We start from the raw sequence: 20,783 nt of genomic DNA, 5'->3' as shown, positions 1-20,783 counted from the left end.
TTTTATCATCAGATCATCACACCAAAATTTTCTTTGATTTGTTCCATGTAAGTAAAATGAGATGTATTGTTATGATAGGCCATTGACATATTTAGGCCCTTACAACTTTAAATTAGTAGAGATCTGACTAAAAAGTATTCTTGTTTCCCACATAAAAACACTTTATATAAAAGGAAAAAAGACACACACAGACAAAGACTATAATTTTGATGACGAACAGAGTTTTCCATAATGCTTCTTATTCAGAAGGAATTTTCTGATGCTTGCAGTATATATTTATTTGTTTAATATATATAAAGAATGACACACAACAGTGTGCATGTTCTGAGAGGTATTAGCATAGCTTTGGTGCATAATAAGGCTGAAAGCTTCAAGATGAAGTTAGTGGCATTTTTAATGGTGTCTGCCTTCCGTGAGTGCTTTCAGTACTAGCTGTGGATCGATGAAAGTCAAGAGTGGACTACATGGGGTTGACATAGTTGTACACTAATCATGAAGTCTTTAAATCCTTAAAATGAATATAGACACATAGTTGATAGAAAATGTTCCTTATTTTTGCCTCTTATTCCTCTCCTCATTGGACATGTTGAAAAATCATTAATGTAATGATTTGTTCCAAACTATACATATGTTATCTATACATATCTATCTTTAGCAGTCAAACAGATTATTCCTTTTTAATCTAATTTATAAATAGGTTTGTATTGTTACATCACTTAAAATGTACTCTGATATACCATGTTTTAATCCTATTGAGATAAATGAAATCCTAAATGGAGCTAGGAATAAATTAAGAAATGGTGCAATGTCTGTTTAACAAGAATGCTGCTGCACGTACTATTTTCAGCATACCGGGGCATATGTCCATTTTCTTGGACTATTTTGTATTTCTGATGTTGAATGTAAGCAAAAAAATACCTTTTCTCGTCAACTGACAGATACGATATCATTCTCATTAGCTAAATTTGCCTTCACCAGTGAGGTTAATATAGTTTGACAGCACCTTGATTAAGAAGCAATCATTTCTGTTGATAGTAAACAGTTGGTCACTTTCAGCAGAGATGGGGAATGTCTTGCATTAGATTTGAGCTGTTGGCTAAAATGGAGTTAAATTCCAGTGATTCCAAACGGAAATGTACTGATCCAAGAATTGAATGGTAGAATAGTATTGTTAGTCTTTAAGGTGCCAGAAGACTTCATTGTTTTTTAAAGTTTTTCCTGTTACAGACTAACTCGGCTACTCCTCTGAAACTTCTAAATAGTTATGCTATCGTAGCACCCAAAGGCCTTAATTAGATTGGGTATCATTGAGCTGAATGCTGTAGCAACATAAAGAAGAGGCAATTTCAGTCCTGAATGGGTTTCATCTAAAGAATTCTAGAAAGGAGTGCAGGAGACTGACTTTTGTTCTAAGAACTGTTGATTTTCACACATAAAAAGTGTGTCATTGGCACCTATGCAAGCCCAGTCAAACTTTGTTGAAGTAACACAGAGCATTGTCCTGTGGAGAGGGAAGTGAGGGATATTATTAACTTAATCCAGAAAGCAGTGATATTTTATTAACAACTGCTCTAAGTGCAGTTATCTGCCTTTCAAAAATGGATTTGTGTGATAAATAGCTTTTCAGTCTAGATCAATAATTTGATTTGGATTGCACAGCTTGATTTGTGTTTGCATTTAATTGTGCTTCACTTAGTATACAAAACTCAGAAAGGAGAAATAGTAAATATAATTCTTGGGTAGAATTCCACATAGAGTGTTTTATGTTATTTGTCTTCATTTGGGATGAATGAAGAATCCCTGTGAAATATTTTTTGCTTTGTTCTAGCAACTGGGGTGTGAAAAGTAAAGTGTCTGTTGCTAATGATGGTTGTGATCTGGTATGAATTATAACAATGTGGAGGAGGTAATACACTGGAGAAAATAGCTGGAGAAAAGGAACCAAGATCTTTGTGCAAACAGTTATTTACTTCTCCAAAGACTGCTTGCTTCCTGGAATTCAAAACTAAGCAAACTTCATGACAGAAAGAAGCTGAGGTTTCTTTATTTACAGAAGGCCAGTTTCTGGTACTGTAATTTAGACTGGGTAACCCTTTTCTCCACAAGGGGTCCCACTGATGTCAGTTGGATTATGTGAGGAATAAGGTTGTGTCTAACATGAAATGAATATGAATTGGTTTCTTTGTCTGAATGGTCTGGTGCTGCTAGTAGGAAGATAATACTCAGGGTCTGATTTCACCCATTTCCCACTCTTGTTTAGTTCTGTATGTCAAGAAAGGTTGAATATGGTTCCCTTTACAGCCCATCAGTTTTACATTCCCTCCTCTCTTTCTCTTGTCTGCCATCTCTTGATATGGAGTACGGGGCTATACAGCCTCAATGGACTTAGGACCAAAGTTTGTCCTTGAAGTCTGATCCACTGCATGGCAGCACATGGTGTAGCTATTAGACCACTAGAGTGGATTGCTCTTATTTAGGTGATTATTTCTAAGGCCCTCAACATTCATCGCATTATGTGAACCTACCTTAGCAATATTTTTACATTTTTCCTAAACGCAGAAAGTACTACCTATGGAGAATATTTTTATTATTACATTGTTGGCAAAATTAATTTAATATTAGCTTTAAAACTATTTCAGCCCAAAACTGACTGTTGTGTATTCCATACTTAATAGCAAATTTCATCAGTGACCTGTGAGTTCTCATAATCTGAATCTAGAGTAAAGTATTGGCTAATACAAAGCTGTAAATATTTGTCTGTCAGTTGGTGGACGAGTGAGTCGGGAGTTAAATTACACACGCCAGAAGATCGGAGAAGAGGCCATGTTTAATCCCCAGCTCATGATTCAGACACCACAAGAAGATGGTGCTAATGTATTAACAACAGAAGCACTCAGACAGCACCTTGACTCTGCACTTCAAGCCAGCAGGGTACACATTTATATGTACAACAGGTAAGGTGGTGAACCAAAGGTATTTCTAATCTTCTGTGGCAACTCATGTAGATTGTTACACACTTATGCTTTGCTTTATGCCCATTTTTGAAAGGCTAGCAATTCAGAACATCTTCCATTAGCACTGCATTTTTATTTGTATTTGATTGCAAGAGTTCTATGGTAACTGAGTGATTGGGTCTCAGTAAATGAAGCAAAGATAAGAGGCATTGGATCTCATCCTGAAACCCTTACTCACATGAGTAGTGCTGCAGTATGAGGCCTATTGCTTGGTAAAGTAATGATGGCTTTATACCACAGAACCTGCATGTGGTACTAGCACCTCATTGGTGGAATTCAGAGCAGTAAGAGGCCCTCCACACTGGAGCTTCCCTGTTTCATTGGCATCTGAAGGAAACAGGTAATGAGCGTGGACACTAGTGCAGATAACATTCCAAAATTTTGGGAACAGGGGCTATACTGATAGATGGGAAATGGATTCCCAATTGCTGATTTAGTGTCAACACAAAGTTACAAAGTTGGGTTTCTGGATGCGTGTACAGGTTCTTAATGTATTTGAGATCTGCTTCATTAAGTGGTTTACCTAAAAATAAATGAAGTGTGGTAATAGGATTAAATGTGTCTAGTAATAAGGGAGATTTTTAACTATAAGTACAGGCAGTCCCCGGGTTACATGGATCCGACTTATATCGGATCCCTACTTACAAACGGGGTGAGGCAACCCCGCACTGGCTGCTTCACCCCAGCAGACCAGGGAGACGCAAAGCTAGCACCCCCCCCCCCCCCCCCTCCCAGCAGACCAGGGAGACGCAGAGCGGCTTTTCTCAGCAGACACCTCAGCTTGAGAATAAAGGACTGAGGGAAGTGAGGTGTGGGAGAATAAAACTGAGCTCTGGAGAAATGTTTGTCTAGAGTTTCCCCTACAATATGTACCAGTTCCGACTTACATACAAATTCAACTTAAGAACAAACCTACAGTCCCTATCTTGTACGTAACCCGGGGACTGCCTGTATCAGCTGTCAATACTGAACTAGATATATAGTTAGGTATCCTGCTGAGGCTCAATTTCTGCCTCTCTTTGGTTGGAGAAGTAATCTGATAGACTGTTGTGCATTACGGCAGGTGTCTAGCATGGGCACAGCCAGGGACCTACTTAAACCCTGCCCCTTTCTGCCCATTTGTTTCTAGGGGAGCCATCTAAAAGATAGCTCCTTCACTTCCCCAAGTGTTGGGAGCTGAGATGATGGCAATTGTAATACAGCTATACTGCAAAGTAGGACTTCTGACTCTTCCTCCCACTCTCCAGTACTGATGAGTTAGGGCTGACATTATTCCTGCCTCCTGAACCTGATTTTGTCCCTCCTGCTTGACCCCACTTTAGTCCTATTAATTAGTGCCTTATGCTATAAGCAGTCCCACTTAGAGCAAGATCCTGCAGCCTTCATTCATGTTAAATAACACATTGCTCCAAGAGTAAACCCATTGTTGTTAATGAGTTTTGTACATACTGTTTGCCATACCTAACACAAACTCTCCCAGGGTAAATGTCTGAAAAAGGCCTAGGTACTGCGAGGTATGGAATACAACTCCAGATGAGACCTCCCTTTCTCAGTGCTGTAGCTACCTAGAAGTGAGGCATCTACATGTGTAAACTGCAATTTTAAAAGTGTGTGTGTTTATACAATTTTTTCATTGTGGAAAAAATGTTTGTTCTTTATATTTTTTATAGACAATGGAAATTGGAACATTTATGTTTTAAATCAGGAGAACTTATCACAGAAGCAGGGTATATGGACCAGGTAGATATAGCATGAGTTGGTTTATACACATTTTACTTCTCCACAATTCCTAATAACTTCCACTTGTGTTCTGGCCTAAATGCATGTGTTTTTTCCCCTTCTAACTTTGACAGATTATAGAACATCTTTATCCTTGTTTAATCATTACGCCTTTGGACTGCTTCTGGGAGGGAGCAAAGTTACAGGCAGGGACTGCCTATCTATTGTAAGTGAATTGTTTTGTTTAATTTTCTAGTCCATGATTTTTTTTTAATTGAAAAACTGTTTAAATTTTCGCATTCCATTCCCATTGTTTCTTTAGATGCTGCTTGAACGGAAAAGAAAACTACACATTTTCTAACTCATCACTAATGTATTTTATTTTTTACTTGACCAAAAAGAGCTCCATAAAGTTTATTTTATTTTTCCTCAGAAGTTGAATTATAAGGCATCAAATTAATCTTAATTTATTTTTACCATGACATTGACATGCAAAAGAAAATTCAGATGCTTCATTTTTATGGGCTTTTAAAGTTTTTTTTTTCTTTTATGGAAATAAACGTTTGTTGTCCTTGAAAATCACAAAAGAATTCCCTGAGAATTCTGTTTAGCTGTGGATAAATGAATGTTGTCTTGAGTAAAGTCTCAAGTTTCCCTAAAGAGTAAAAAGCTAATCCTTTGTTTAGTAGATCATTAAAGAAACCAAAAATAGTATCTTTTATGAAGTTTTTCCACAGCGTGCTAGTGTGATATTATATGCACTCAATCCTTCAAAGAGTTAATTGTTAATCTGTGCCGACATTTTTGGTTAATTATGCAAGAGCTAGCATTTGAGTTATTGTTTCTGCCCTGGTTTGCATGTGTCTGTAAAGCAATTTGCAATGGCCATCTCCTAACCTTTAGTTTACAGTCTTAGATGGGGAAATAAGGGGTTTTGTGTTTTCTGGTTGGGAGATTTGGAATAATGACTTAAGCCTGGTTAAGCAGATACAGTGTGGTTTGAACCACAAAATAAGGCAGCCAAAAGCCTTTCTGGTCTATCAACATCACAAATTCAAAAGTGGGGGGTGGGACAAGTGGCAGGGATAGTGGTGAGGGCTGGGGCAGCAGGGAGTTTGCTTGCTGATTGCAAAGCTGTCAGAGAATTGGAAGGAGCACAGCACTAGTAGAGATAATAAAGATCAGATATTTGGTTAAATTTAAAAAATATTTATTAGACTAAAAGAGCGGTAATCTGACACTCTGTGAAATTCTTTCTCCTCTCTGTCTTCCACCCTCCCCTTTTAGTATTAATGCTTTGAAGCAGCAGTTGTCTGCCTTTTGGGGGCAGGGAGAAGGTGGCTATGTGAAAATATTTAATTAACATGCAAATATGCCCTTTTTAGAAAAAGCTAAGGCTTTTTACATAAGGTTGCATCAGGACTACATGACGAAAATATATAAATAAATTAAATAAAATATACATTTTGTTTGATAAAATAGTTTCCTAAAGTAGTTTACAGCTCAAAATACTAAAATAGCATTCTAGCCTTTGTACAAATACAGATTTTTTTTAAAAAAAGAAAGATTTTTGTTCAATGTATTTTCCATCTTTCTTCCTCTAATTTCTTTTACAGAGGGAAGCCTCCTTTGCAGTGGATAAACTTTGACCCCTTAGCATTCTTGGAAGAGTTAAAAAAAATAAACTATCAAGTAGAGAGTTGGGAGGAGATGCTGAATAAAGCAGAGGTTGGTCATGGTTATATGGATCGACCTTGCCTGAATCCTACTGATCCTGATTGTCCAGTCACAGCCCCCAACAAAAATTCGACCAAAGTAAGCTTGCTTATCATCTGTGGACTATTTCAGGAAAGTGGTTATATGTGCAGAATGCAGGGAAAGAAATGATATTTTTAAAAGCAACACAAGTCTCATTTTTCCCAGCAGTCTTTATTATTCAACCAGTAGCTGCTAACTTTCTTCAGTCTCTGAGGAAATACTGTGACCCATATACTCAGTCAGATTATGACTCTGCAGCCATGACAGAGGATTGTACTTCAGAGATACACTATCACATCTGGAACACCAGTAGTCATTGTGCCCTCAGGCAGGCACCGTGACTCCTGGAGTGCTGGAGGAGCACAGCTGCTGTTACACACTTATATGGTGTACCATGCTGGGCCAGTTTTGCTGACCTTTGCAGCGGGTTAGCAGGTCCAGGGCCTCAACTTCACCTGCTCCTGCCAATCCGCTATGACAAATCTGGTGATGCCAGAATTGAGAAACCAAACTCAAGTCAGTAGGGTTACATAAGTGTAAAATCAGAATACGAGTAAGAGAATGAATTCTACTGTACTTTCGGCATATAAGAATTATGATTAGCCATTGTTCCTCTGTAGAAGCATATGTGGGGAAGGGGCTTGTGTCTTCTATCCGATAGAATACCTGTGCAAAGCTTGACTCAAGCCAGTACTTTAGTGTCATTTCGATTTTATCCTTTCACAACCCACTTCGTCATCATACAAACACATTAACAGGCAAAAGCTTGTGAAAAGAAATAAAATTGTAATAAAAAAATGAGGTTCACTTGTTGACAGTCTCATCTGGAATTGAATGTACTTGAAGATCTTTTCCAGCTCACCAAAGTTAGTGGGAGCCAATTGGCCAACCCAAATCATTTTCAACTGTCTCCATGAGTACTTACTGCATTGTGTTGAGAATATTAACAGAGAAGTCAAACATGGCTATTCAGAGAACTGTCAACATTGTGTTTCAGAGCATTCGTTAAGTATTAGGATTACAAGTGGGAAGTTTCTGTCATATAAATATATACTTAATCTGTATTTTACACAGTGTAAAAATAAAGAAACCTAACATATAAAATTGGTATGGTTTAACCTTTGAAGTCTCATGAAAAACTATTTGGTTAGATCCAGCTCTTGGCTGGAATGTTAATCATGAAAGCTGTTCTGTTTAGTACGTATGCTTCTAGCATTTGACCTCTTAATTTACTTTATTCCATTGTACTAGATGTTGATGTCAAATATGATTTGTCTACTGAGTCACACGGCTGGATGACTTATCAATAATTTTATTTTAGCCTCTTGATGTGGCCCTTGTTTTGAGTGGTGGATGTTATGGACTGTCAAAAAAGTACATGCACTGGCAGGAAGAATTGATTGTAGGTGGAACAGTCAAGAATGGTACTGGAAAACTTATCAGGTAAACACACACAATTTTAAAACACATTCTTGAGAGTTACACTTTTGTGGGTTTTTTAAAACATAGTACAAAACAATTTGCCTGCTAAAATCAGTGAATGTGTATTTTAGTTCCAGTTTCAGAAAAATGTCTTTAAGGGCAGCATTTAAGTATGTGTTTAAGGATTTGTTTAAATAGGCATTTCAGTGCTGTCTTGAATCGGGATGATTTTGGCACATGTTCAGCTTGATATTTATTCACATTTTTAAAAATATTTAACAGTATGTGCAACTTGCATATGTTTTCAAAACAAAAAACAGAGGCACTTTTATTATGATATTTTTAGAGTTGTGGCACTGTTGTGCAAAAGAGAGAAGCCCACTGTGGTCACTGCTGGCTGCTTCTGACCCAACAGACCTGTACATATTCCTCAGAGTGGAGGGCTTTTTCTGGTTACTTAAGACCATATCCACAAAGGGACTTAGTGTGATGCTTAGTGTTGCAATCCCTAACTTTTAGGTGCCTAAGTTTAGGCTTCAGGCAGCTGCTTATCTGTGCTTGAAATTCATGAACCTAGATTTCAGCCACTTCTCCACCAACTTACATGCAGTATCCAATCCAGTAGCCATGCTCAGAGACTGCTAGATCTACACAAAACATCCAAAGGATAGGGAGAGGAGGAGGAGGAGACATCTCCCTTACAGTCATTAACCTGGGGTGGCAAATTTGTAGAAACGTAGGTAGTACCCAGTCTAGAATGGGTCCAACTCTTTCCTTACCCCATCTGCCTAAGGCTCTGAGAGGGTGTTTGGCTTCACAAAGGGTTAGGGGTGGAGGCTCTGGGTTGGAGTTTGGATGCTGGGAGCAGTTTCTGGGCTGGAGCAGGGAAAGGAGTTTGGGGGTAGGAGGGAGTGCAGGCACATACCTGTTGATTTAAAAGGGCCTAGGAGCCTTCACTACCACTACTAGCAGCACAGCAGGCCCATACTTTGCTGGAGCAGGGTCCCCGGGTCCACCCCTGCCATTAACCCATTGATTAAGGTATTCAGCCAGAATGTGGGAGACCAAAGGTTCAAGCCCTTCCTCTTCTTGATGAAAAGGGATTTGAATAGGGGTTTCCACTTCTCCAGCGAGCATTCTAACTACTGTACTGCACTTTAAGAGGAGAGGCTGAGGGAGCCCCACATCAGAATATCCCATAGGATAATGGTTAGAGCACTCACCTGAGAGCAAATTCTACTTTGTATGGCAGCGTATCTTGAATAGAAATTGTGGAATCTGGCAGGTATCTCAAAAGAATTCTTGGCACACCAGCAAATCATATGAAGAAACAGAACAGTCTGGGAAAAAGTGGGTCGTGTGGTCAGTTTCCATATGTTGCGTAACAGAAGTTTAAGATACGGGTTATACATTAAAATAAAATGAAATAGATGTGTTTATTCTGAGACATTAAATAAGCATCAGCAAGAAGTTAAAATTACATGCAGATATTTAAATAGAAATTTTGATGAACATTTTGCAGTTTTTACACTGAGTGTTAAGGAGGTTTTATTTTATATTTAATGAATTTTTAATACATTCTGGAAAGATAAACTGCTAAAAGAAATAGCCAAAAATGTATCTAAAGTGAAACATGTAAGGTCTTTTCTTGGATGGCTATGTGTGCTAGTTACAATTATATAATGTTAAATGAAGACCAAAAATTTGGTGAAAGTAATCAGCCTTTGAGTAATTCTTGTTGCTTGTCAAGAGTTCTGCCTGGCATTTCTCCCTAAGGAAAACAAAAATCCCAGAGCCACTAGATGAAGAAATGTCGACAACTTGCTACATTGTGCAGTATCTGGTGAAAACAACTAGTCCTCTGCCCTCCCTAGTGCAATATTAAAAATTAGATATAGGTTGAACTTCGCGAGTCCAGTACACTTGATCTGACAACATCACTGGTCCAGTATGATTTTAGTTAGCTGGATGTCCACTTATCAAGGTTGTGGCCAAGTGTCCCACAGTCCCATAAAGGTTGTTCACTGCCACCAGTTCTGGCTCTCAGTGTTCTGTGCTGTTATTTAGCTTTAACTTACCCCTAAATGTCTTCCAAGATCCCAGTAAGCAGTGGGAAGTGTTGGTAATGCTGCTAGACTATGGTGGGCAATAATTTTTGCAGGAGGGCCACTTAATGAATTTTGGTACATGGTCACAGGCGGGCTCCACCCTTGGAAGGGGAGGAGCCTGAGGTAGAAGGGGCGGGGCTGGGGACTGGCCTTCTCCCAGACTTGTGAGGACCAAAGGCTTTGAATTAAAAACACAGCAAAAGCCTCATGGCAAAAGGGTGCTCTGCAGCCAACTGGGATTGCTGTAGCTATTTAAAAGGCTCACGGATCTGGCTCCTGCTGGGGTAGCATCGCAACCGGGAGCCATTTAAATAGGATCCTGCTGCTTCAGCCACCTCCTGGAAATTCAGTGGCACGGGAAGCAGGATGTAAATAGAAAGCAGCCATATATGCAGTCTGCAGACCAGATCAAAGTGCTAGATGGGCCAAATCTGGCCCCCAGGCCGTATCTTGCCCAGCCTTGTGCTAGACAATATTTACCTCCCGTGGTTCAGCAAAATCTCTGGTTCGGCACTGGTCAGGTCCCAAGCGTGCTGGACTAGAGAGGGTCAACCTGTAGTAAATTGATATTAATTTAATTTTTGTCCTTTGTCCATAACAGATTTGTAAGGTTATATATATCCTTTTAGTCCTGAAACTGATTCTACTGAAGTTCATGGCAAAGCTTTCACTGTCTTTAGTGGCCTTATATACTGTATATATCAATACAGCAGCACGAATAACTAAATAGAATAATTGTCCTGGTGCTATTTTGATATGCATTATAGAAGCAAAACATTTTTGCAAGTTGTTTTAAGGCTCTCATTCAAAATCAATTCCTGAAAATGTTAGTTTTATACCTTTTTCCTCCTTCTCCCCCTCCCGTTACAGTGCTCAGGCTTTACAGACCATGTTTCAGTTAATGACCCCTAAGCAAATGTATGAACACTTCAAGGGGTATGATTATGTTTCACACATCAACTGGAATGAAGACAAGGCAGCCGCAATTCTGGAAGCCTGGCAGAGGATGTATGTTGAGGTAAAATACTAATTCACCTGGAAATCATGCTGTGAAATCTTATAATACTCCATTAAGGAAGATGCTTACTGTATAGGTCTGTTCTGGCTTTAAACTAATAATGTATTTACTACAACAGAATATTTTAAAATACTCTTTTTCTTTCTTTCTTTTTAATATAACTATTTGGCTGATCCCATATGAGTGCACTAAGAAAAGGTACTCTTTATTTTTTGTTCCTTTTTATTGAGAACATTTTTCTGATTTGCCACGATTCGAAATGAACTAAAGATGCAAGTGCGTGCCTGAATTTAAAAGCACTTGGTCAGTGTGATTACTGGGGAAAGGTGTCTGGAAAACATTAGCTAGCTATAGAATCTCCTCACAGCTGCAGTCCCATTGGTGAGGTCATGTGACATTATCTGGCCTTTGTTTCCCAGGCATTGACCTCTGCTGAGCTGCTTGTGACCTCCCTAAAGTAGCGAGCCAATGAAGAAAGAGAGGAGTGCCCTTACGAATTTGTTGTTTTGGATTAGAGGCAAAACTGATATAACAAGTCAATTACAGAGTTAGAGAGAAAAGGAGGAGAGCAGAAAAGCCTTAAATGTCAATACTTAAAATTGTTCTGAATGAACTGTGATTGCAATGGTCTTCCCAGCAAGACATACATTCTAACTTGATCATAAATAGCATGCAGTGAATAAGCACCAAATACATTTGTGATTTCAAGGAGGGACAACAAAATCTTGCCTGACAGGTGTATGTTTTAATGCTAACAATTAATATAATAATTGGCTTCAAGTGCAGAAAGCTCATAATGTATCCCCTTCATATATTAATGTTTATTGTTACATTTCTGTTCATAGGTTGTTCATCAAAGTGTTGCACAAAACTCTACTCAGAAAGTGCTTTCCTTTACTACCACTACTCTGGATGACATTCTAAAATCATTTTCTGATGTCAGTGTTATAAGAGTTGCAAGCGGCTACTTATTAATGGTAAAATAAATGTAAATTTTATTTAACAATCTCTAGTGTTCTATCTGCTTTTAACATACATGTGCATGAGTGACTCCAGCTTATGGAGTCATGCCATTTTCATAATGCTTAGGATGAAATTGAAAGTTTGCAATTTGAGTGTCTTTGACTTATGAGTATCACCTGTTCGTTTATATACCACCTCTAAAGTGTGTACACTTTTAAAAATGTATTTTGTATGCAAGCTTTTGGTCAGGGGGAGGGAAACATTAGAATATGGCACATTCTAATGTTTTGCTTTTGTTTTTTTTCCCATTGTTCTGCTTTCAGCTTGCCTATGCCTGTTTAACCATGCTGCGGTGGGACTGCGCCAAGTCCCAGGGTGCCGTGGGGCTGGCAGGAGTCTTGTTGGTTGCACTCTCAGTGGCTGCAGGATTGGGACTGTGCTCATTGATTGGAATTTCCTTTAATGCTGCCACAACTCAGGTATTAAAGAGCTGTTTAGTCTGCTGTTAGATTACAAGTGCTCTGTTAGTAAATAAACCCATCAGAGTCACTTTGAAAAAATGAAATAAAAATGCTGAGCTTAGTTCTATACTTGTTTCCTCCAGCAGCTCACATTTCACTGTGAGAAATTGCAAGAATAGTGCTCCTGGTGGGTGTTAAAGAGAGAGGGCCCCAATCCTGCAACTTGCTTTACACAGGCAGACCCCTGTGCACTGATTTCTGCAGGGATCAGACATTTTGCTCTTGTGTCTGAAAGTATCTGGCTGACCAAGTTCTAACAAAACACACTTGGGATCTAATCCAGGATTCTTTGTCCACCCAAATCTCTCATTGACTTCAGTGGGAGTTTTGCATGCAAAAGGAGCCTTACTTTATCCTTTAGCTGTTTTGTTCCCGCCCCTGGATTCCTGTTTAGAGTGTGCTTGGAATATTATTTAATTAGCCTTTTACTATTTAGCTACATGATAGGCCATATGTGTAATATAACAGATTCCTTGATTTTTTTTTTTTTTTCACAGGTTTTGCCTTTTCTTGCTCTTGGAGTTGGAGTAGATGATGTTTTCCTTTTGGCACATGCATTTAGTGAAATGGGGCAGAATAAGAGAATTCCATTTGAGGTAATGATAAAATAGGAGTTGGGGCAAATAAAGGAAAAGCTTCAGAAATACAGAATGCGATTGAGATTAATGGTCTTTTTATAGGTATGGAGTGGGGAGAAAACTGTTTTGATTATTTTAACTTAGAAGTTTAATATTTATATACGATGCATTAGATAATTGAGGAAGCAACCCTTTCTCTTCTGTACACTCATAACTCCAGTTAAGGTAAATGTATGTTTTGGGGTCTGAAAGGAATATAGGATTGTGACCTTAAAATGCTAAAATATTTTGGCATTTAAAGTTTTAAGACATCAAGGAGCAAACGGGAATAAATTTGAAAACCAAACACTCATTTTAATTGTTCGATAGAAATAAATTAGTTGAATGGGTTTTTGTTTTGACTTATGCATGTTCCGTAATTCCATTTTATTTATAAAGCTGTGATAATTGAAAATACCATATAATTGTTAGCACATGAGTGTTGTGAAATCTCAAATCCTCTTATTTTTTCAGTATTCTTCCTCTAAATAGGGGTTTATATTCAGTTTGGAGTTTTGTATGTGAATTACAAATCTGTGCAAAAAAAACCAAACATGCATTTGCTTGTTTGTTATTTTATACAAACTGTCTTCCATGTGATCTTTTGTCATTTGGCACACAAGCACCACAAGCTCCTTTACTTGTAGTCATCATGTGCTTTAAAACCAATGGAAAACAACCTGGTAGGATGGCGAACAATCCTTTTTTGTTGTTTTTTAACAAATTAAGAATTTTATGTGGTCCTGCGTTTGTTGCTATATGCTTCCTAAGACATGTAGATACATAGTTTAGCCTGAGTTTAAAGCAATGATTTTCAAACTTTTTTTGTCATGACCCAGTTGACGAAAATTGTTGACACACACAACCCAACATAAATTTGACTAGAGTGTGGGCTCTGGATGGGGCTGAGGATGAGCTTTGGGGGATAGGAGAAGGTACCGGCTTTGTGAGGTGTGTGTGTGTGTGTGTGTGTGTGTGTGTGTGTGTGTGTGTGTGTGTGTGTCAGGGCTGAGGCAGGAAGGGCTTACTTTGAGCAGCTTCCAGTCAATGGTACAGCGGGTGCTAAGGCAAACTTCCTGCCTCTCCTGGCACCAGACCACATTGCATCCCAAAAGTAACCAGCAGGTTCCCAACCAACCTGGTAGTGTGGAGCTAGTGCTCGGGGCAGGGGCAGTGTGCAGAGCCCTGTGTGCTCTCTCACCCCGCCCCCCCAACCTAGAAGCCAGGCCTGCTGCCAGCTGCTTCTGGGGCACAGCACAGTCTGCGGTACCAGGAAAGGCAGGTAGCCTGCCTTAGCACCCCCGCTGGTTACTTGATCCCCCTTCAGCAACAAGACCTACTGCCTGACATTCCACAACCCTGTACTGGGCTGCAACTCATAGTTTGAAAATCATTGGTTTAATGCATTTTTATTTTATCTGAAAAATATTTAAAACGAAAAGTGACTGAACTGATACAAAACATAACCTAGTTAGTAAAAGAAATATTTGATATCTGATCTCCTCATCACTTTATCTTTGAATTTTGAAGCCATATTAAGCCTTCTTTTCCCCCTAATGAATTGTTAGCACTTTGTGGAGCCTGCTCTATTTTCAGGTTGTGTTAAGTCAGTAGTTTTTTATTTCAGTATGGACTTGTAATAGATTGTCATTGGCATCATGTGACATCTACAAGGTTGCTCTCTCCCTGCTACCACACAAGTCCATTTGCAGTATCTAATCCTTAAACCCCCAATGCCGTGTACTCTTGAATTCATTGAACTCTTAAGATATGTTGTATGTTTTTCAGGATAGAACAGGTGAATGTTTGAAACGAACAGGAGCAAGCGTTGCCCTTACATCTATCAGCAATGTTACTGCTTTCTTTATGGCTGCCTTAATTCCTATTCCCGCTTTACGTGCATTTTCTCTCCAAGTAAGTTGATATCCTGTTTTGTTGTTTTTTATGATTCTGCTCATATCATGGTAGGGCCCGGATAGTAGCTCATTGGTAGTATAATGGTCAGTACCTGATACTTGTTCATTCCACTGCATTGACTTCTGTTCCCCAGTCTGCCACACATATAGAAGGAAGTGACAACACCCATTCTTTTCACCGGGAGAATGAAAGAGCACCCTTACCCAGCCAAATGGTCTCCTAGCACAAAAATAGAAAGGCAGAAATCTCTCTCTCTCTCTCTCTCTCTCTCTCTCTTTTTCTGTCTCTCTCTCAAAGCAGTAGGTTCTATAGTAGCCTACAAAATAAGATTACTGACTGGGACTGTGTCTAGACTGGCCATTGTTTCCGGAAAAGCAATTGCTTTTCCGGAAAAACTTGCCAGCTGTCTACACTGGCCGCTTGAATTTCCGCAAAAGCACTGACTATCTCATGTAAGATTGTCAGTGCTTTTGTGGAAATAATATGCTGCTCCCGTTCGGGCAAAAGTCTTTTTCCGAAAAACTTTTGCACAAAAGGGCCAGTGTAGACAACAGAGATTTGTTTTCCGCAAAAAAGCCCCGATCGCGAAAATGGCAATCAGGGCTTTTTTGCAGAAAAGCGCGTCTAGATTGGCCATGGACGCTTTTCCGCAAAAAGTGCATTAAAAGCATTTCCGTAAAATTATGCCAGTGTAGACGTAGCCTGGGAGTATAATTCCTTGTGCAATGACAGCAACAAGGAGCATCGCTATCACTTTAACTATTACCCCAGCAACAGGCATATCCCTTATTCCCAATGTCTTTTTAACAGATATTGGTACAAAGTATATTGATAATTTCATGTGTCCAACTACTTTGAAAGTGTGAAAGTTATGAATGGAAGTCTCTCTCTCTCTCACACACACACACAAACACATATGCACATACTCTCTTTTGCATTTATTTGTGTCATCAAATATTTTCAGAGAGATGAAATATTAAGAGATACTGAAGGAAGCACCTTTAAAAAGCTAAAGGGCTCTTTGAAGAGAGCTCTGGGAGGTTCTCCTCTGACACTGCTTTAACACATAGGCAATTTATAGCACTGTCTGACCTTGGTACAGAGCAGAGAAACTGTACTTTTTCAATAGTCATTTTTCTTCTGTTGTAGCCTGGCTCTCTAATCGTTTTTCATTCTACTTGACCCCTGACCTCTCCAGAGGAAGTGAGGGCTGCAATTTTTCTTAATACCTGTGGCAATTATTGCAGTTTTCAGAGGCTCAGGCATGTCTGCATTGAGCTGTGAAACTAAATCAGTCACTGATTACACAGCTGCATCAAGTCCACTGAACATTAATCATTTGTTTACTATTTTTCTTCTCTAGGCATTTTGATAGTGAATAATTCAGAAAAACACAGGCATCTCTGTTTTGCATTGTGTGTCTCCAAATGATATTTAAAATTAGGGAAGCAACTCTTGAGTCTTTAGCAGTCATTCATTTGTGGTGGTGATGATGGGGAAATACAATTAATTGTGAAAGCCACTTACATCTCCTATGTGTGATCTTGACAGAGAAATGATTTTGTAACTTGTGTCAAAGATCAACTGTTGTAAACTTTGTTCAGGATTCACACGTATTCATGTACACAATGATTAACATATATTAAAGTAACCTTTTCCTTTTTAAACACTCTTTGAATTAACTTATTTATTATCTCTTCTACTCCATGGCCCAAATCTAAGGCTCCAGTACCTAGCCCAAGTAGCAGAAAGGGCTTTCAATATCTCTATTGGGATTCCTTGGAAACTTGTTTTCCTCTTTTCTTTCATATACTGCACAGTAGCTGCCAAATGGTCTTTTAGCAACTACTTGAGTGCAATATATTGATCATTGGTAGAAGAAGAATTGTCAGATCCACATAGAGAGAGCTTCTTTTGTCCCTAGTTTCTCAACTCATGTGTTTTGGGGTGCCTTCACAGATATGGACTCAATGCTGCTCTGGGGAGTGTGCCTCAAATATTTCCCCACTGCACTCTCTAGAAATACACTAGTCCCAGTGTCAGTAGGACATCTGCAAAGAGAGCATCTGTGCATATATATATTAAACTTTTTTCCTTTTCTGTTTGACTGATATATGATGTGACCTATAATTTTGCTGCCAGATCAGTCAGTGGTTCACAGTTGCAGGCACATGTCAGATGTACTGTGCTTTCAAAAACAAATGTCTGATACTGCCAATGAGGTTTCAGCATACTGAAATGTGGCCAGTGTGGTTTTCATGTTCAGGTTTCTCAGATTGACAAACATCAGAATTAAGGTTTATAAAGTAGCAGGTATCTTAGAAGCTTTCTGTAGGAACTTCTGCTAAATCCTTCCAGCATCTAAAACAGAAGACTTGCCCATTCTTTCCATGAATTTTGCCATAACCTCTCCCTGCTCATATATAGTAGCACATTTTATACGTATGACAGATGAAATAATGCACAAAATATTCACGTTATGACCTGCACTACAGACCTGCTGGTAACTGAATAATATGTGAACACAAATGAAAAATATGAGAATGAAGCCCTTTATTGTTAGGAATGGGGGCAACTATTACTTGTTCAGTACTGCTTGACCAGGTGTAATCAAAATCAGGTGATGCATTTAATCACCACATTCAGAGTCAGTTAACCATGTAAGTTTCTAGTGGGTGGTCTGTTTTTACATGTGGATTTCTTTATTTACAATTTTCTTCCCCCTTCTCCTTTTCGTTCATGTTTGTTTAAACAAGAACTCCTTGCTGTCTTTGACACACTCCTAGCAGAGCTTAGAAAGCATTGAAATACAGCCTTTTTTCATAGATGCTGGTTTCTATTCATCTAGATAGCAAACTTTTAGCAGATGGGCTTATAAAGAGCATTGCTTTTGACCTTATTTATCTCTTCATTCACTTTCCTCAAGACATTGCAAGATAGCTGTTAAAGTTTCCATAGCTTTCAAGGCCCAAGATCTGTAAAATAATCCAGGTGCTGATGGAGAATAAGTGGTTTCCTGTCTAGCACCTAGTGCATATCAACACTTCAGCCTAGCATATCAGTACTTTCTTCTTTCTGAACCTCCTGCTTTAGGAGCATCCATACTTCTGAATTGTTCAGTTACTGTAAAAAATTCAAGCACATAAAATGGTTTTATTTTTAAATTCAAATTTATTCTGTAACTTTTACAGAGCTTACATAATGTATTAGCTTTTGTCAAATATAAATAAATGAAAATCAGAAATTTTAAAGGGAGCTTCTACAACATTATCTGAGGAGGGTTGTTTTGCTTTACAGCTTTTATTGTGGGATATTTTGGTCATTTGGTGCTTTCATAAATCATTTAACTTGGAGGGCATAGAATTTGAGATGCTGAATGCTTCTTAGACACCCCTAACTCACATTGATTCATTTCCTAGAGGGCTGTCAAGATTGAATCCTAAATCTTCAAATCTGTATAATAATCTTAAAATTAGTATAGGCTATCAAAAAAAATCTGTGAATTTGCTGTAAGATCATCTTCAAAAATAACATTTTGGATATTTTTAATAAATGGGACAGGAAGTGGAAGAATATAAAAATTGAGTCAAATTCTGCCTTACCTATGCAACCCTTTTGACTTCATAGGACAAATACATCCCTGGAAGAAGAAGCCACAATTCCATGAAAAATCAATGGAACTTAGCCCTCATATATCAGGGCTGAATTTGGTCCCATGGAGTTACTTGAATGTTTTAGTAATTAAGCATGTAACTTACCCAAATAACTCGCAGACATAACAATTTTCCTCAATGCAGCAATGATGAACTTTTTCTTAAATATTAAAGTAGGTTGCCATGTATAGGGTTTCCCCACATAATATACAGCATTGCATGTAACTGAAAGAGGTACCTGTGCTTTACTGAGAGAATGAAAGGAAGTTGTTAAATTAATTCATTATATCTTATTCTGTAGAGTAACACTGAAAAAGCTTGTCCCCTTCTCTTTTCCAGCTCCTTAAACTTTCTCTGCTGTTTTCATGAGGATTTAACAAGCAAAAGTAAAGCCTGGGGTGGAGTGGGATTCCAAACCATATATGCTATCAGAAGGGTGTTGCTAATAGGCAGCAATAAGGTGGAAGTCTTTGTCACAGGCCTTCTTTTCTGCTCATCACCTCTGGCTGTGCAGCACACCCACTCTCCTTGGGTGGTCTGCCAGGAATGGCAAAGACCAGCACATACCTTGGGCAGGGCCCCAACCTACCAGCTTTCCTAGCTTCTCCCTCAGTGACTCCAACACAGACTTCCATTCTCTCATTTCAGTTAACAGATGCAGCAGCAGCCACCAGATTTTAAAGCAGCAGATTACTAAAATGTTTAAGCAAATGTTACAGCAGCCAAATTCTTGGAATGTGTTTGATGCTCACCCTTTAAAGAGCCCCTTCAACGAGGCCCCAGCTCCTTCCTCTCTAGGACTAATCCCAGAACTTTTGACTTTTCAGGAGGGAGGCGTGAGGCTCTTCCCACTTCCAGCTCCCTCTGCTGGGTCTTGTGCCTGTTGATTTCATATTCTCTGTACAGGCAGTCCCCGACTTATGTCGGATCCGACTTATGTCGGATCCGCAGTTACGAACGGGGCTTTTCTCGCCCCGGAGGACGGGAGCGGCGGGACGCCCAGATGCGCCGCGGTCCGCCACCCCCGTCCTCCGGGGCGAGAAAAGCTGCTCCCCCTCTCCCTGGTCTGCAGGGAGACTGGGAGCAAAGCCTTGGAGCACGCCCACAGCGGAACATCCACACTACCAAGCCCATTATTTCAAAACAACAGGCTGTCGAATTTGAAATCTGTACTCTTGCTCTTCATTAGGAGTAACACTAATTTGGAAATAGTTATTTAGAAATAATGGCAGTGTGGTTGCTCTGGTGTCGTTGTTTCAAAATAACTACTCCCCAGAGTAATTCAAACTATTTCCTGAGGCTCTAAGTCCAAGGTAGCACATCCACATTAACAGAGCCTACCTCTGACTAATTTTGATGCTTCTCCATAGTGAGGACATGCTAGTTTGAATTTGTTAAATCGGGAGTGCTTCAGTCGAATTTAGTAATTTCAAAATAGTTTCCTAATTTAGCCATGACCATGGAGTTAAGGTGCAGTTTCTACTGACATAATCACTACAAATTAAGGAAATTGTCAGTGAAGCACCATGTTAATTCAAATGCCTCAGTACCCAAACATCACTCAATGCAGATGCTAAACCTTCACAACAAATAGTAGCACTGAGAGGAAACTTTGAGGTCCAGATACATCAGCTCATAGAAACTCTGCTCTTCCTCAATCTTCCTCCCCTAACTATCAGACACTGCCCCCAATCTGATTCTCTTCCTACTCACCCGCCATCTCTGCACACCTTCTGTCCTTTTTTTGCTTCCCAGGGGTTCCAGAGTCAGGGACATGCTTTAGAAATTGGTTTGAGGATTTAGGGGGAGTTGCGCTGAATCAGTTCCATTGGCTTTTTTTTTTTTTTTTTTTTTTTTTTTGAGAGAGAGAGAGATGATTTAAGATTGAAGAGAAGAATAACTCTTGATGTATTTCATTGTAAAAACAAATAGATGTCATTCTCTGTGTGAGAGTGGGTGACTAAGTCTGGAGTTTGTAAGGAGTGGGATGCTTCAGCTCTGAAGGAAATGTCACAAAAGGATTGTTGTTGGGTTTTTTTGTTTTGTTTTTTTTGGTAAAGTAAGTAAACCTGT

General features: G+C 39.1%; 1 protein-coding gene across 4 annotated transcripts in view; it reads left to right on the top strand.

The window, feature by feature from the left end:
• PTCH1 (patched 1) overlaps positions 1 to 20,783 on the top strand; it is a 90,353-nt gene that overhangs the window by 35,116 nt on the left and 34,454 nt on the right. For 3 of the 4 annotated variants that reach the window (XM_075931823.1, XM_075931821.1, XM_075931824.1), the window contains 10 exons: positions 2,765 to 2,954; positions 4,685 to 4,754; positions 4,868 to 4,959; positions 6,350 to 6,548; positions 7,813 to 7,934; positions 10,892 to 11,039; positions 11,885 to 12,016; positions 12,326 to 12,481; positions 13,021 to 13,119; positions 14,929 to 15,054. In XM_075931823.1, the coding sequence (XP_075787938.1) occupies positions 2,765 to 2,954; positions 4,685 to 4,754; positions 4,868 to 4,959; positions 6,350 to 6,548; positions 7,813 to 7,934; positions 10,892 to 11,039; positions 11,885 to 12,016; positions 12,326 to 12,481; positions 13,021 to 13,119; positions 14,929 to 15,054 (1,334 nt within the window). The remainder of the gene's footprint in view (positions 1 to 2,764; positions 2,955 to 4,684; positions 4,755 to 4,867; positions 4,960 to 6,349; positions 6,549 to 7,812; positions 7,935 to 10,891; positions 11,040 to 11,884; positions 12,017 to 12,325; positions 12,482 to 13,020; positions 13,120 to 14,928; positions 15,055 to 20,783) is intronic. The other variant, XM_075931822.1, reaches the window with a different exon arrangement.

This window comes from Pelodiscus sinensis, chromosome 6 (genome assembly GCF_049634645.1).
Source record: "Pelodiscus sinensis isolate JC-2024 chromosome 6, ASM4963464v1, whole genome shotgun sequence".
Taxonomy (NCBI): domain Eukaryota; kingdom Metazoa; phylum Chordata; order Testudines; family Trionychidae; genus Pelodiscus; species Pelodiscus sinensis.
Note: the sequence above shows the minus strand (reverse complement) of the source record. Positions and strands in the feature narration are given on the sequence as shown.